Source organism: Oratosquilla oratoria, chromosome 6 (genome assembly GCF_046742065.1).
Source record: "Oratosquilla oratoria isolate Oo_2021 chromosome 6, ASM4674206v1, whole genome shotgun sequence".
NCBI lineage: Eukaryota > Metazoa > Arthropoda > Malacostraca > Stomatopoda > Squillidae > Oratosquilla > Oratosquilla oratoria.
Window position 1 is genome coordinate 36,145,737 of NC_134782.1, and position 15,078 is coordinate 36,160,814.

General features: G+C 36.9%; 1 protein-coding gene across 1 annotated transcript; it reads right to left on the minus strand.

Annotated features, from left to right (window-relative positions):
• Positions 1 to 2,485: 2,485 nt before the first annotated feature.
• LOC143026386 (E3 ubiquitin-protein ligase FANCL-like) lies at positions 2,486 to 10,637 on the minus strand. The gene is made up of 10 exons (XM_076186669.1): positions 10,609 to 10,637; positions 9,587 to 9,691; positions 8,522 to 8,635; positions 7,863 to 7,919; positions 7,498 to 7,752; positions 6,480 to 6,633; positions 4,995 to 5,119; positions 3,115 to 3,336; positions 2,932 to 3,003; positions 2,486 to 2,806 (listed from the first exon to the last, which is right to left on the minus strand). The coding sequence occupies exons 2-10, from the start codon at positions 9,680 to 9,682 to the stop codon at positions 2,780 to 2,782; spliced, it is 1,122 nt and encodes a 373-aa protein (XP_076042784.1). The 5' UTR covers positions 9,683 to 9,691; positions 10,609 to 10,637; the 3' UTR covers positions 2,486 to 2,779.
• Positions 10,638 to 15,078: the final 4,441 nt, after the last annotated feature.

The window sequence follows — 15,078 nt, forward strand, 5'->3', positions numbered from 1 at the left end:
ACTAATTAGTTTGTTTCTTAACCTTAGATAACCTGCCACTTGTGCAGAAACAGCCGAAAAATTCACTGTTGTCAGAAAATACTCACAAAACAACTTACTACATGTAAAGGGCATATGACTAAAACTAGTGCAACCTGATCAGTACATATTTTTTCAGTGATTGGGGCATATGATCAATAATGGACTTACCAGCATGGATCTTATGTTTATGAGACGAGGGGGCATGACCATATTTGATGTCACCTTTATTCAAACTAAAATTTCACCCATTTATAGAGCTCCTATACAATTTACACCTAGCTCAGTGCTTAGCACAACTGTTCAACTGGAAAATGTGTGAATTTCATTTACTTACCATTGCTGGTTACAGAATGAGGCCAGTGGAAGTGAAGCTGAGTAGAGGCACAGAACCGCACTTTGTGAAATCTGGGGAGTGACTGATGTTAGAGGCACTACTGCTCCTTGCCAATTGGACCCAGGCCGTGATGTCGAAGCCAAAGCTTTGCTGATTGGCTGAGAGGTTTCCCAGTTTTTCTATCTACACACCTAACCAAGCTGGGGTGCCATTTTGGACACCCATTTAAATTACCAAATATGCTTCCTCGCCCAATAAAGGGTTGATCTTAAAGAAGTTTAATTATCATGCCTGGACTCTGTCATTCGTCCGAGCTGCGCACGGCCTTTTTTTCTTTTCGTGTCGTGACTAGCCTGACCCATAGATGGGTCATGACACTCACCCACATGTCGAGGGCCACGAGGCTTCCATCTGATATCACATAGAGACCGCTCAGGCCAAAGGTGTGGAAGCTAGAGGCGGAAAGGCAAAAATCCAGATGTAGCCACAACTTTGGCTTTGCTCCATGCACGCACCATTGTGTCTAGGTTGCTAACATGTACCTCACTGTGCTCTGTGCACAGCGTTCTCCCACTGGGGCAAGTCTAAACCAAATCGGGCTGTGTCAAATATCATTTACACATAACCACTCCCTAACCCCCATCCCCCACCCTCTCCCTTCCTTGCATCACAATACCATCTATACATAGCCATTCTACACTCACCCCTATCTCCCGCTCTCTCTTCCTTGTTCAACAGACATTCCCCTCTTGCTCAATGCCCCTTTCACCCTTTTCATCCCTATCATCCTCAGTCATCCCCTCATGTTCACTCCATCCACCTCTGACTTCCACACCTCTTTTACTCATCTTTCTTCACTCATTCTTTCCATGTGTCAAAACCATTTATATACTCTTTCATCAGTCCTATCTGCCATCTCCTTTTCCACCCCAGCTCTCCTCCTCACTTTCTCATTTCTCACTTTATCCAAACTTGTAACTCCTACCCTTCCCAGACATTTCATCCCAAACACATTCAAATATTTCCTCTCTGCCTCTCTCAAATTCAAAGTCTCTGCCCCATACAGTGCTATCAGCACAATTAGCCCTTCATATAATCTCTTCTTTGCATCCATTCCCAAATGCCTTTGAAGTAGAGAAACAAAATCCATGGTCTTCTGACTTTTGGCACACTCAGGTAACAGTTTTTAGGAGAAGGTGGTTGATATGAGCAAGTTGGTTCAAATCAAGAACAGGAATAGGTCATCAACATACAAGCTAGCAGTTATTTTTGGAGGGGTTTGTTTTGCATGTCATCAATAGCTATAGTAAAATGAAGAATGCTGAGGATACTTCCTAGAGGGACACATTTTTGTTGCGCATGCAATGATGATGGGTTTGTTCCTATGTATACTTGAAATGTTCTATGGGATAGGAATTGGTAAATAAATTAAAAAAAACACAGCATAGACATGGTGTTTGTAACTAGATGAAGAGCAGATTGTCATCTCTGTTTGCATTAGGATGTCTGTAGTGCTGTTACCAGCATTCCAGTTGCTATGAGCCAGAATGAAACTTTTTTTTTTCCTAGAAATATGCAGTGGCAGTTTGTATATGCAAATAGGCAGTAGTTGTTTGGAGAGGTTTTGTCTTTTACTGGTTTGAGAAAGAGAATGATGATGATGGCTTCTTTTCAGGCTCTTGGGAGGGTCAATTCTGTTCATATTCCATGGAAGAAGTGTAAAGTACTGGATGTGGCAGCCAGGCCTAGAGCAGATGTCTTACAGTTGGAGAGGGAGATGTGGTGTTCTGCTGATGCGAATGGATAGTTGCAGTCTTGGAAAGAATGTAGTGTAAATTTGGTAACAATTGGGATTTGTGGGTAGCCTTTTAGAACATAAATTTAGTTTGTGTGGTCTAACAGATGCAATGGGGTTTATATTGCCGAGGAAGGACACACATTTTCAGAGTTTGGGATGAGTACTTGGTAATTCCAGTGTATGATGGAATGCATTGTCATTTGATCTTCTGTGATATGGTGATTGTTTTGAGTCAAGCACCCTTCAGGGCAGGTAAAAGATTTGTGATCAATTATGAATATTCTAGTTATTACTTTTTATTTCATTCCAATAGGAATATCAAAAGAAAGTCAAAGAAATTAGTAATATATTTTTCCACAATCTTTTTTTAACCTAGGGAATGTACAATGAACACAATGACAGGTGACCAAGTTACTCTGCTGTAAATAATCTCTCATTATTCTGCAGTAGATAACAAAAGTAGAACCAAGGGTGTGGTTCATTAAATTCCATGCTACAAAACCCTCTGTAAGGGGCACCATCCTAGCCTCCCGATAGGGATGAGATTGTGACGTTAGACCATATAATCATCATCAGATAACAAAATGAAATTACACTTGCCATTATTCTTTTCCTTCCTTACAGAGCTATGCTGGAACTTTACATGATATTGCCTGGAAACAGAAATGTATATTCAGAATACATAAGAGAGGCCAAGTTTAGACTCCTCTGCTTTTAATAACTATGTCAGGATATTATCTAAGTTTATGATATTTGATAATTCCACCAGAAAACTCACCTTGGTACAATAGGGGCACTCCCCAAATATCAAGTTCATACTCTGTCTACTGGTTGGTAATCCTCGTAGCCACTTCAATAAAAAAAAAGTACAAATGTAAGAATTCGGTACACACAATATTTACCAAATTAAAAAAATACCATTTGAAAAAAAAAAAAAAAAAAAAAAAAAATTAACACATACTTCATATAAACACTCCAGATGGAATGACTTATGGCACTGATCACATGTCCTCTCTGGTAATTTGTCTTCCAGATGTAAAGAATAGCACACTACACATTCTCCACCCCAGTCCTCTTCCTCTTCATCATCACTTCCATCAAGCTGCTTTGAAGACTTCCGCACAACTGTGACACCTAATATGGATTCCAAGTTGTTGACAATACTTCTATCAGTATCCCATTCCTAAAAGAGATAAACAATTACCTTGTCTTCTGTGACTTTATTACTTTATTGATGGTTTGTACATAACAAATAAAAACTATTTTCTATTACTCATCAACACAAAAACAAATTCACACTCAATCACAAAACAAGCTCTTCAAGACAATCCACAAAACTCCCTATTCCATCAAACCTTCCCAGACATCAGCCCCACAGAAAAACCCCTCCCTAGAGAAGCAAGAACCACACTAGCACATTTGCATTCAGGTCACCATCCAGCAATACAGTACAAGCACATAAAAGGCCTGGCTACAGAAAAAAAAAAAAAAAACTATCTCAGATGCAACCATCACATAGAGGACAGTGAACATCTCATCTTACATTGCCTGATTCTATCCATACCCAGACAACACAATATTTCTTTTTAGTGGCTGTTGCCAATTACCAGGAAGCTGTGGGCCTCCTGCAAGAAGACCTGAAGCATGGGAATGATTGAGTAATTGATATCAAATTGTTTAAATCATAATTAAACCAGCACAAGTTGAGGCTGTATAATCAAATATTCTTTACAAGATAATATATCCCCCAGGTAGTTTTTGCACGAGACTCATAGCTCCCAGGTAATCAACAGCAATCAGATTAGCCAATAAGTCACTCAAGGATGAAAAATAATTTTGTGTTGTCTGGGTAAGAATAGAGAAGGGCAGTGGAGGATGTGTTAGGTGTTCTCTGTGTGGTGATTACATTGGGAGCAATTTGCTTTTGTAGCCAGGGGCATTCTGTGTTGGCATTATTTAATGGCTGGACACAGTCATTCTAGTGTGGATCTTGCTTGTCATGAGAGCAATTTTTCTACAGGGCTGACATCTGAGGGATTTTGGTGGAGTACAAATCATATTTTGATGCAGCCCAAAGGGATTTCTCCCCGTCTTCTCTTTCTCTGCATGAGGGGACGCAAAGAGGGGGTCGCCAATTAAATGAAGCAGCCTTGCTGTGGATGTGCTGTGTCTTGCTACATTGCTTCTGACCCATGGCAGTATAAGATGCAGGAATGACCCATCTTCCAGGAGGAGCCAAGAAAAGGAGGGAGGGGTGGTGAATGGGAGTGGAGTATGTGGGGATGAAATGGGTAGGAGTGGATTTATACCTTTGACTTTGGCTACCTCCCTTGTAAGGGGGAAAAAGCTGTTGGTATATGTATGTAAAAATCATATTAACTAAAATAATTTAGTACAAAAACTAAAGTAATTTAAGGGGGTCATGTAATAATTATCAAGATACAATAATGATACAGTCAATATGTTTGATACTGACAACTATTTCTAATATCAACCAATGATTCTGCAGATCCCTCAAGTATCTTTAGCAGTCAGTATTACTGAAAATACCTGAAATATTGCCATACATACATATACATATACCAAGGCCTTTTCCCCCTTTCAAGGGTGAGGTAGCCAAAAAGTAAAAGGCATAAAATCATTCCCACCCATTCCATTCCTAAATACACTCCACTCCCCTCCACCCACCCTCTTATCTTAGCACCTCCTGGATGACGGGTCATCCCCGAAATACTGTCAATAAATTATAATTATTTCAGGGTCTCTTGAGCTATCAGTATCTGTACTACAGGCAGCTACAAAAATAAATGTAAGCAAATCATATCTTATGCTATCCTATACCTGATATTTCTCTGTGAGGGTGGCTATAAGAGGCCGAGTGAGTTGTGAAGCTCCAAGAAACTGACACTGTGGTAAACTCTGTGGATGTTGCACTGAGACAGCTATCTGAACTGTGACGAAGTTGCCTGTATGAATGAAGAAACTTTTATTAGATTCCAAGCCATTTCATCAATCATAAAATTTTTCCAAAACTATGAGACATAATGAAACCCCAGGATGGATGAAGAAGAAGGTAAGGAGCTTAGGGATCTGGTGGTTTCAGCTCATTGAATTCAGCCCATGGCCCTAATGAAATCAGTCCCAGGATTTGGCCCCCGGTAATCAGACCTAACTTAAATGAATGTTAGCTGTTCATTCAGATTCACTGACTGGAAACTTTTTTTTAACTATGCTGCCCATTTGTCCATCCTTCATAATTTTTTTTTCTTTTCTTTTTTTCTTTTTTTTTTATGAATCCACTTGGGTTCTGGTAATGTAAGATTCCACTCAGGCTTTATTATAGCAAAGGTAAAAATTACCAGAGATGGAATCATAGTGTGGTATTGTTTGTCAGTTGGAGGAAACTGATGATTCAATCAGTATCAGAGCAAGTGATACTAACTACTGATGAAGGTGTGATGAGTTTGTCAGTCAGATAGTGACACTAATTACTACACTGTACTGATGATGATGTGACATTATAATGAGTTTGTCAGTCAGAGGAAAGTGATGATTCAGTCTGTATCAGCTTGAGGAATTAATACTGACAGTGTTATAATTTCTCCAAGGTGTCAGAGAGTGACACTTAGGCCTACCGGTAATGACGTGCTATGATGGGTTCATCAGTTGGAGGTTCTTAGTATATCATAAGCAGACTTTATGCTTGATTTGTAATTGCCCCACATATCAAATATGCTGCCTTGCATTTTGACATACAGGGTCTGTTGGTAGCATTTTAGCTTTTTAGAGGAAACCAGTCAAGTCTGTGGAATCAAACATGCCTGACAATAACAATAAAATCTGATTTTATGATACATGATCATACTGATGGTGAGAACAGCAGTCAGTTGCACGGGTTGGCCCCAGTATCCTGGGGCAACTTCACCAGGGCCATAGGCTGAATTCACTGGGTGGAAATCACACAAATCCTGGAGCTTATGCCAGAAGGCATGCAACTGTGACAAAGTCATCATCTTTACATTGAACATTTGGACTACTGGAGCAGGGAAATATGACCTCAGGATTTTGGTTAGTTGGTTGAGGGGCACAGAGACAACCTACATAATCATCCCCCAGGCAATAACTTTTGGGAATAAGCATGGGAACATTATGGTGGAATTCCTTTCCCCCATTACAAGGGTTTTTAAATAGTTCATAATAAAATATTACCCAATTGGAACTTACATAGTATCTCATCAGTAATTACTATACCACTAACCTCTTTCATGGTGGACACTGTGGTGACCCAGGAAAAAAAAATACATGCATGAGATGTTATATACTTACTCAGTAATATTCTTCTTTTTGTGTGCTTTCTGGTTGGGTTTATAGGATCTAGGATTCGTGCAGTTTCGTCTAACTCATCAAGCACATTCCATAGTTCTTGATGCTGCTGTACTGTTTTTTCCCACTGTTGAACAACACCTTTTAATCCTTCTTTCTGTAAGTAAATACATTTAGGATGCAGCAGATTCTAGATAAACTTGTGAAAGTATATAGATGGTAAATAACACTATTGATGAATGTATAAAAGCATTTGTTTTCTTGAGTTTCACTGAAAACCTGCAAACACATAATAGCCATCAATGATCCACATGCCCTTCATAGGTCTCTCAGGGAAGAAACTTTGAACTGTTGTCTGTGTTGTATTACTAAAGGAGCCATGCCAATATAACAATGTGAAGGTCAGCATTCAGCACCAAGACATTACTTATAAAGAAAAGCCTACTCAGTGAAATAAACTGCCCTAGATGCTACCCTCACATAGAAGACACCAAACACTTCAACTTACACTCCCCATCTTAGCCACACCCAAACAACAATACAATGATTCTTATTTGAGTGACTTATTGGCCAATCTTTTGGTTGTTGCTAGTTACCTAGAAGCCATGGGTCTCCTGCAAGAGATCAATTTATCAATCCATTGCCCTAGGTCTCTTTTGCAGGAAATCTATGGCTCCCTGGTAACTGGCAACAGTTTTCTTTAGGTGCAGCCAAGTCAAAGTACACACCCATGTTATACACAATTAATGTGGATGTACACAGAAATCCCAGTGTACATCTTGGGTTTGGCCCAGAGGCATAGTGTCAGCCCTAAACTGAGAGGTCTTGAAGATGAGCAGCAGGGAGCTGATTGTCTCTGATATTCATCTAGAAGGACCACTACTTGCAGGTACTCATAGTTGGTCCCATATCCAAAGAATGAGTGCAAGACAAAGAAAAAATATAATATAATAAATTTCTAACAGTAAAATTCACTGGTTATTATTTTGAAAACATTTATTAAAATGAAAAATATACTTACAGTATCCCACCTAAAATTAAGACCATTAGGCATGTCCACTTTGACTGTAGGTTCTCCTTCTGGATAAGAGGTTAAAGTTATATCCATCAAATGTTTACGATTTTCATCATCCACCATTTGAAAACATATGTGGGAAAAGTCAGTAGAAATGGTGGAAATTTTTGACCACCCAATAATTTCCAGATGTTGCAGAAGAACAAAACAATCAAGATGTGATGAAAATGTTTGACCAAACTTAGTTGTAGTATTTTTGGTCTGCAAAGAAATCAAAAAGAAAAAAGCAAATCAGTCTTACAAAAGCATCTAAATTCACATTATGATCATCTTCATACACTTGAGACAATTACAGTAATAAAAATACTTACACAAACCTCCTGAAGATTTTTTAAATAATCAACAAGGGTTACACTAGAATTAGTTTTCTGAAAGTAATTATAAATTCACATTACAAATTATGAACAAGGTATATATCAACACTGCAAATTTTTTTAGCCCTGTAACTTCTTGATGAAGTGAACTTGAGAAGAAAACTAAGAATGAGGAGGATGGCTGGGGTAAGAAAGATTCTGAATGCTCTTTTGAGCACGGAAGAGAGAGTGCAAAAGATAGCAAGGAGACTGAATGAAAGAAAGGATGATGTGACCTGAAGGGATGTTTTTCTTATATGATTCATAACTCATTTTGAGTGGATGAGGAGGAAAGTCAACATATGTTAAAGTGGTGAGGGTAAACCAAATCCAGTTCTCAGGCTTTGCTGAGGAAGTGCCGTACTTTGCTACACTGCTGTTGATCCTTCATCCATGAGGTCCAGAAATGGAAGGGGGGATAAATGGGTTCAATTATGTATGAAGTTGGTTTGTTATGAATGACCCACCCCTCCTTATGAGGAGGAAAGGGCCTCTAGAATTCCCACGTATAAAACAAAAGCAAAATTTCTTTGATACAATTCTTTTGAAATAAAACTATATCTTTTCATCCCAATGAAAAATTAGTACTTTAAATAAAAAAAAATAAAAAACTTTACCAGTAATTCTTCATTTTTCTGTACAAGATGAAGAAATGTCATCTCAGTTGAAATGCTCACATCCTGAGCATATGGAAAGTTTGGGGCCTCGATACATATCTCACAGTCCTGTCCCTATAAAAATCACGACAGTCTTACACAAACTGAAACAAGGACAAAATTCATCAACTACCCTTAAGCTCACCCCATATGTCTTAATCTACAATAATTGACATTGGTGAAAACAGATTTGCTACAACATGAACAGTTCTTACTTTTTCTTTTATCAATTACAATGAATCATATGATATCTGTAAAAAAGAAACTAACATTTAAGATCACTAACCCATCATATTTCTCCCCAATATTTTCTTACTTATATCTAGTATACTGTGGATAGATAATGTAGATGCAATTCAAATACTAATTTTGCAAATATTGAATAAATAACAACTAAGCTTTAAATACACATTTATACCAAAATGCCTCTTCTCTCTTATAACGGGGTGGTGGGGGGCAAGTTAAGGCACACACTCATCCAAAAATACATTCATCATCCCTCCCATATTAGCACCTTGTGGAGAAAGTGTCTTCCCTGTCCCTTGCCACTCTACTAAGATCAGAAAGAATACAGCATGCTACAGCACTTCCATAGCAGGATGCAACAGCTGAAGCTAGTTTACCTCAAATCTTTCCAAATTTCCCAATTTGAAAAATTACATAAGAACCCAATATAATTTCAAAGGTTTGATGTGTTGCAAACAATAAAATTAAGTTGTACAGAGTATAGTCTGCAAAACCGTCCCAAAATGTAGTGAAAAATGGTTATATATTTTAAACACTCATAGAGGAACCATGTACTATTAGGTTTCAACTACAGACCATAATGTTGCCACTCCCACTTTTGTAACCAAATTATAGGTGTTTTTTTCTATCATATATTTTGAAATGGCTAATACTACCATGACAAAAAATATATTATACCCCAAGCCCTTAACCACTAGTTCCCAACTACAAGACAAATTATGGTTTTAATGAATGTAAAATATATCCTCTCATTTATTAAATGCAATTTACCAAACATACCCCAAGATTAAGGAAACCATGAAACCTTGTAGGACTTGAACTTATTGTTGTTGACAGAAGGCGAGGAAAAGCTGCCAAAAATGCCTGATGGTCCATAATTACTATCTGAAAGGTAAATATTTAAATTGAAACAGGAACAGCTTGAATTCACATGTAAATATAGTGCCAATGATTTTAGGTGCACAATTCTTGGATGCATAAAAAAAATATCAGATGGAAAACTTATTTTGCCATAGAACGTTAAACATTATGATCATCCAGAATTTGAATTTAAGATCTTCACTATGGTAGCTTTCCCAATTCTTACTACTGTCATCTGTGATAAGTCAAAGCAAAATACATAGGTTGTAGTACACTCTAGCACTGTGATGGCATTCAATAAGAGGAGTAGAATCAACTGTCATTTGCAAATATATGTTTTTATAATACATCACTGTTGGCTGTTGCAAAGGGATCAATGAAATTGTTATAGTATAATAATAGTCCTTATAATCTTATTTTCTTCGTGCTTTGCAAATTATAACTTATTATGCATATCAGATGCTCAGCAAAACATTATCTTTCCACCGACAACCATACCATACCCTGGGAACTGAGTGCATAGGATATAATCAACATTGTTTTATCCCAATATACTCAACATTATTTTATCCCAATTTTGAGCACAAGACTGCACCTTGAATATTATCACTATACCCAACCAGAGGCAGGGAACAAAAACTATTTATTCTTAATGCGTAATTATAAGATCAATTTCTGTTTGCTTAAACAATAAGATATTAACTTGACAGAGCCAAAATCAGGTAAACATTAGCTTGTAAATGACAAGTAAAACAAATTACAACCAAAATTGCCTTTGACTTTGTGGATCGTTACGTCATACATGTTATGTGCAACTAATCGGTAAAATATATTCTAATCTATACTTAGGATATTTGATATCCTACAGTATTCCATCGTATACCTTTCCTTTATCCCATATGGCAAGGCGTAATCGTGGTTGGAATTATGTTCCAGCTTACATCTGTTTGAATGTTGTGTTGTACCACAACAATGTATACGAAAGTATGTCAACAATGTTTACAAGCTCTTGTGTGTGATGTGTACGAAAATACAATAACGTTTACAAATTATACGGCCCACAACTCAGAAAGAAATATAGATTAAATTAATGTATAATTTCACAGATGATATCCATTTCATTCTGAAGGTTAATCAATATCTATGATTTCAGTAAGCATGATGTAAGATGCCTTGGTTAGTTTACTTCTGCCAAATATGGTGTTTTCTCTTGATGATTTTAACCAAAAATAAGACTCACCTTACGGGAGCGATGAAATAGCATACCCAATCTACACAAAATATTATATTTACACAATATATCTGTGTCTAATACCAGAAAATAAAAAATGCCCGAAGATTAACTGACTACCTATGGTATTATAGGAAGCACACGCGCGCACGCGTTGTACAGTAAGGTCTCAGCATTACCTGTTGACCGGGCCATACACTATGAAGTTCTCATCTGAGAGTGTAATAGATTTCGAACACGAGTCTAGTACGTGATTCAAGTCCATAATAAATAGCGCGCGCGCACACACACGTAGACGGATTCACGGTGAAGATTGGAACTCCGGAGAAGAAGTGAAATTTTCGTGAATCTCAACAACGAGGGAGTACCTTTTTTGTATTAATAGGGAAGGGGAAAACTCGTGGTGTAGTGGGAAGGTGATGAAAAAGGAGAAAGGGAGGGATTACTGAAAGAAATTAGGAAGGAGACGGACGGGCTTCCCCTGACGGCAGAAAAAATGTAAACAGGACTGCTGATGACGCAGGAGAAATCGAAAATATCAGTAAAAGCATTAAGGTTAGAAATATAGATAAGAACAATACAATGGAAAGTGAAAATAATAATTTCTATGTATTTAATGAGGGGAGGGGGATGCCAGCCTCCTCCGATTAGCAAGTCTAGAAGAAAAACGAGAAAATTACCGAACATTAGGAGAGTAGGTTCGGTCAACTTACATGGATTGCGCTGAGAGTTGATAAGTTGGAAGAGTTAAAGAAGGAGAACCAAGCCCTAACTAAAGAAATAGAAGAATTAAAAAGACAGTTAAAAGAAGTAAAACATGAGAATGAGGAATTAAAGAGGAATAATAAAGAGAATAAAGAGTCCATAGCAAAATAAGCACAGGGTTGGAAAAAAGTCCAAGAGAATAACAAAATTGTATTTAAGGATATAGTGGCACAACAGATGAAAGAATAAAGGAGGAGAAGGAGAAAGTAAATATGATGTTGGAAGTAGTTCAAGAAGATGGAACAGCAACAGGGAAAGAAATAGAAGAAATGTATAGACTAGGGAAATACAATACAGATAAGACCAGACCAATTAAGATGAAATTCAGGTCACAAACAACAGCAGAGATTATCTTATCAAAAACAGGGAAACTAGCAAACAGTGAGCAATTTAAACAGATATGGATAAAAAGAGAAATGAATAAAGAGGAAAGATAGGATGAGAGAGCAAAAATACAAGAGGCTAAGGAAAAAAACGAGAAAAAACAGAGACAGAAAAAGAGAAATTCTATTGAAGAGTAGTGAATATGAAAGTGAGAAAATGGTTCATAGCAGAGATAAACGGAAGGGAAACAAAACACGATGGAAGTACCAGAAAATTAAAAATATCTTACACAAATATAGATGGCTTAATAACAGGCTTGAACGAACTGAATGATTACTTGAAGGAAAAAGAACCGGACATAATGGGAATTGTGAAGACAAAATTGAAAGGTCCACTAATACCCAACAGTATAGGACATGGTGCATATAACTATTGGATTAGAAACAGAGAAGCAAAACAAGGGGGCGAAGTTATGTTCCTGACTAAGAAGGATATAAATGTGAGGAATGTTACATATGGAAAAAATAGAGTAGAGATGATTATGATGGAAGTGGAGGACAAGGATGGGAAGAGTAGGAAGTTTGTAGTAAATTATGTGCCTCCTAAAACGGCTTCGTGGGAAGAGAGAGAACACAAAAATATGTTAGAAGACACAAGGATAACACTAAATAAAATAATGGAAGATGGAGGAAGAATAGTTATAATGGGTGACTTTAATTGTAAAGAAATCTGCTGGGAAGAGATGACAGTGAAAGGTGGAGACGACCTATGGGGAAGTGTACTACTTGATATGATTATAGAACATACAATGACGCAATGGATACAAGAGAATACTAGGTATAGAAATGAAGAAGAACCATCGAGACTGGACCTAATAATCACATCAGAACCCGAAATAGTGGACAAAATTGAATATAAGACACCACTAAGTAAAAGTGACCACATATTGGTTGAACTGGAACTAAATGAGGAAAAATACATGGAAAAAACGAACAATATAGAAAGGGAAGATTGATGTATGGAAAAACAATTTTTTATAGAATAAGAGAATTCTTTCAAAAAGCAGACTGGGAAAGGATACATAAGGAGGAAACAACAGTAGAAGAGAAATGGAATATTTTGACAAAAATTTATAGAGTGGAAAAGTATGTTCCAAGACAAAAGCAAGAAGAAGAATATGTAAAGTGTTGGTACAGCAAAAGATGTAAGGAACTAAAAGACAGAATGAATAAAGCTTGGATAAAATAGAAAAAAGACAAAAGACCTGAAAAATGGAAAATGTATACCAGTTATATAAATGAATATGTACAAGTGTGCAGAGAAGAAAACAGAAAATACGAAAAATATGTCATAGAAAAATGTAAAGATCAACCAAAACTATTTTACAGATTTGTAAACAACAAACTGAAAAACAGGCAGGAGTTGGAGAAACTACGACAAGAAGGAGTTGAATACACAGAGGAAATAGAAATGGCAGAAATTATGAACAAGCATTTTAAATCGGTGTTACGAGGGAGAACATACAACCTTGATATATCGAGTGGGAGGAGAAAGTCCCCTCTATGAAATAGATAGAAGTAACAAGAAATTAAATAATGAATCACTTGAGTAAACTCGATGTCAGAACATCGCATGGACCAGATGAAATAGCAAACTGGATTTTGAGAGAATGCAGGAATGAACTAAACTAACAGACAAAATATATAGTCCAATAAACAGTTCATTCAAAGAAGGAAAAGTTCCAGAAGATTGGGAAAGAGCAAATATAGTACCAATATATAAATGGGGAAACAAGGAAGACCCTACTAACTATAGACCGGTCTCTTTTACAAGTACGATAGCTAAAATTTGAGAAAGAATTATCAAAACTAGATGGGTAAGGCATTTGAAAAAAAAAAAGAACATAAAACCCAAGACAATTTGGATTTAGACAAGGGCGATCATGCGTCACAAACCTAACGTGTTTCTATTCAATGTTAATAGATGTAATACAAAAAAGATATGGATGGGCTGATTGTGCATTTCTAGACCTGAAAAAAACTCTTGATAAGGTGCCACATAAGAAATTGCTAAAGAAATTAGAAACTGCAGGAGGAATACAGGACAAACTGCTGAAATGGATGGAAGACTTCTTGCATGAAAGAAAAATGAGAGTGGTGATAAGGGACAAACACTCTAATTGGGATGAAGAGATAAGTGAAGTTCCATAAGGAACTGTTTTGGCCCCAATAATGTTTGCTATATATATTAATGATATGGATAAAGAAATTGAAAGTTATATGAGCTTCTTTGCGGACGATGCAAAATTGTTGAAAAAAAGTGAACTCTGAAGAAGATTATGATTCGCTACAGAATGATCTCAACAAAGTATGGAAATGGAGTAGGAAGTGGGAGATGGAATTCAATATTAAGAAGTGTAGTATAATGGAATTTGGAAGAAGCAAAAAAAAAAAAAGAATAGTGGGATCATATGAATTGGGAGAGGAAGAAATAAAGAAAAAAAAGTAGAAAATGAGAAGGACTTCGGAGTCATTATTACGAATAATGTCCCCTGAGAAACATATAAACAAGATTTTTGGAGAAACTTATAATTTAAAAGAACAATCAAAGTGGCATTTACATACCTGGACGAAGAAATTGCAAAGAAAATACTAGTAACTTCGATAAGACCAAGATTGGAGTATGCAGCGACGACGTGGTCACCAAATACAAAAAAATGTATAACAAAACTTGAAAGAATACAAAGAGCAATTACGAAACTGGCACCAACACTCTCAGAACTATCATATGAAGAGAGACTAGCAAAACTTGAACTACAGACATTAGAGCAAAGAAGAGAGAGAGGAGACTTGATAACTTTTTATAGAATCATGAAAGGCATAGAAACTATTGATAGAGAGGATCTAATAAAATGGGATAGCAGAGATACAAGAGGACACAGAAAGAAAATCAAGAAGGACAGTTATAGAAGAGACCTGAAAAAGAACAGCTTTCTCTACAGGGTGATAGATGTTTGGAACAAGATAGATGAGAAAGTGGTGTGTGCAAAAACAATACACGCATTTAAAAGCAGTCTAGGCAAAACGAGATA

Excerpts from the sequence above, each read along its gene's own strand:
- LOC143026386 (XM_076186669.1), bottom strand. The coding sequence starts at position 9,682 with ATGGACCATCAGGCATTTTTGGCAGCTTTTCCTCGCCTTCTGTCAACA. Across the intron at positions 7,920-8,521 it reads AGAAAAATGAAGAATTACTG|AAAACTAATTCTAGTGTAAC; the intron begins GTAAAGTTTTTT and ends AATTACTTTCAG. Across the intron at positions 6,634-7,497 it reads TTAATTTTAGGTGGGATACT|AAAGAAGGATTAAAAGGTGT; the intron begins GTAAGTATATTT and ends ATTTACTTACAG.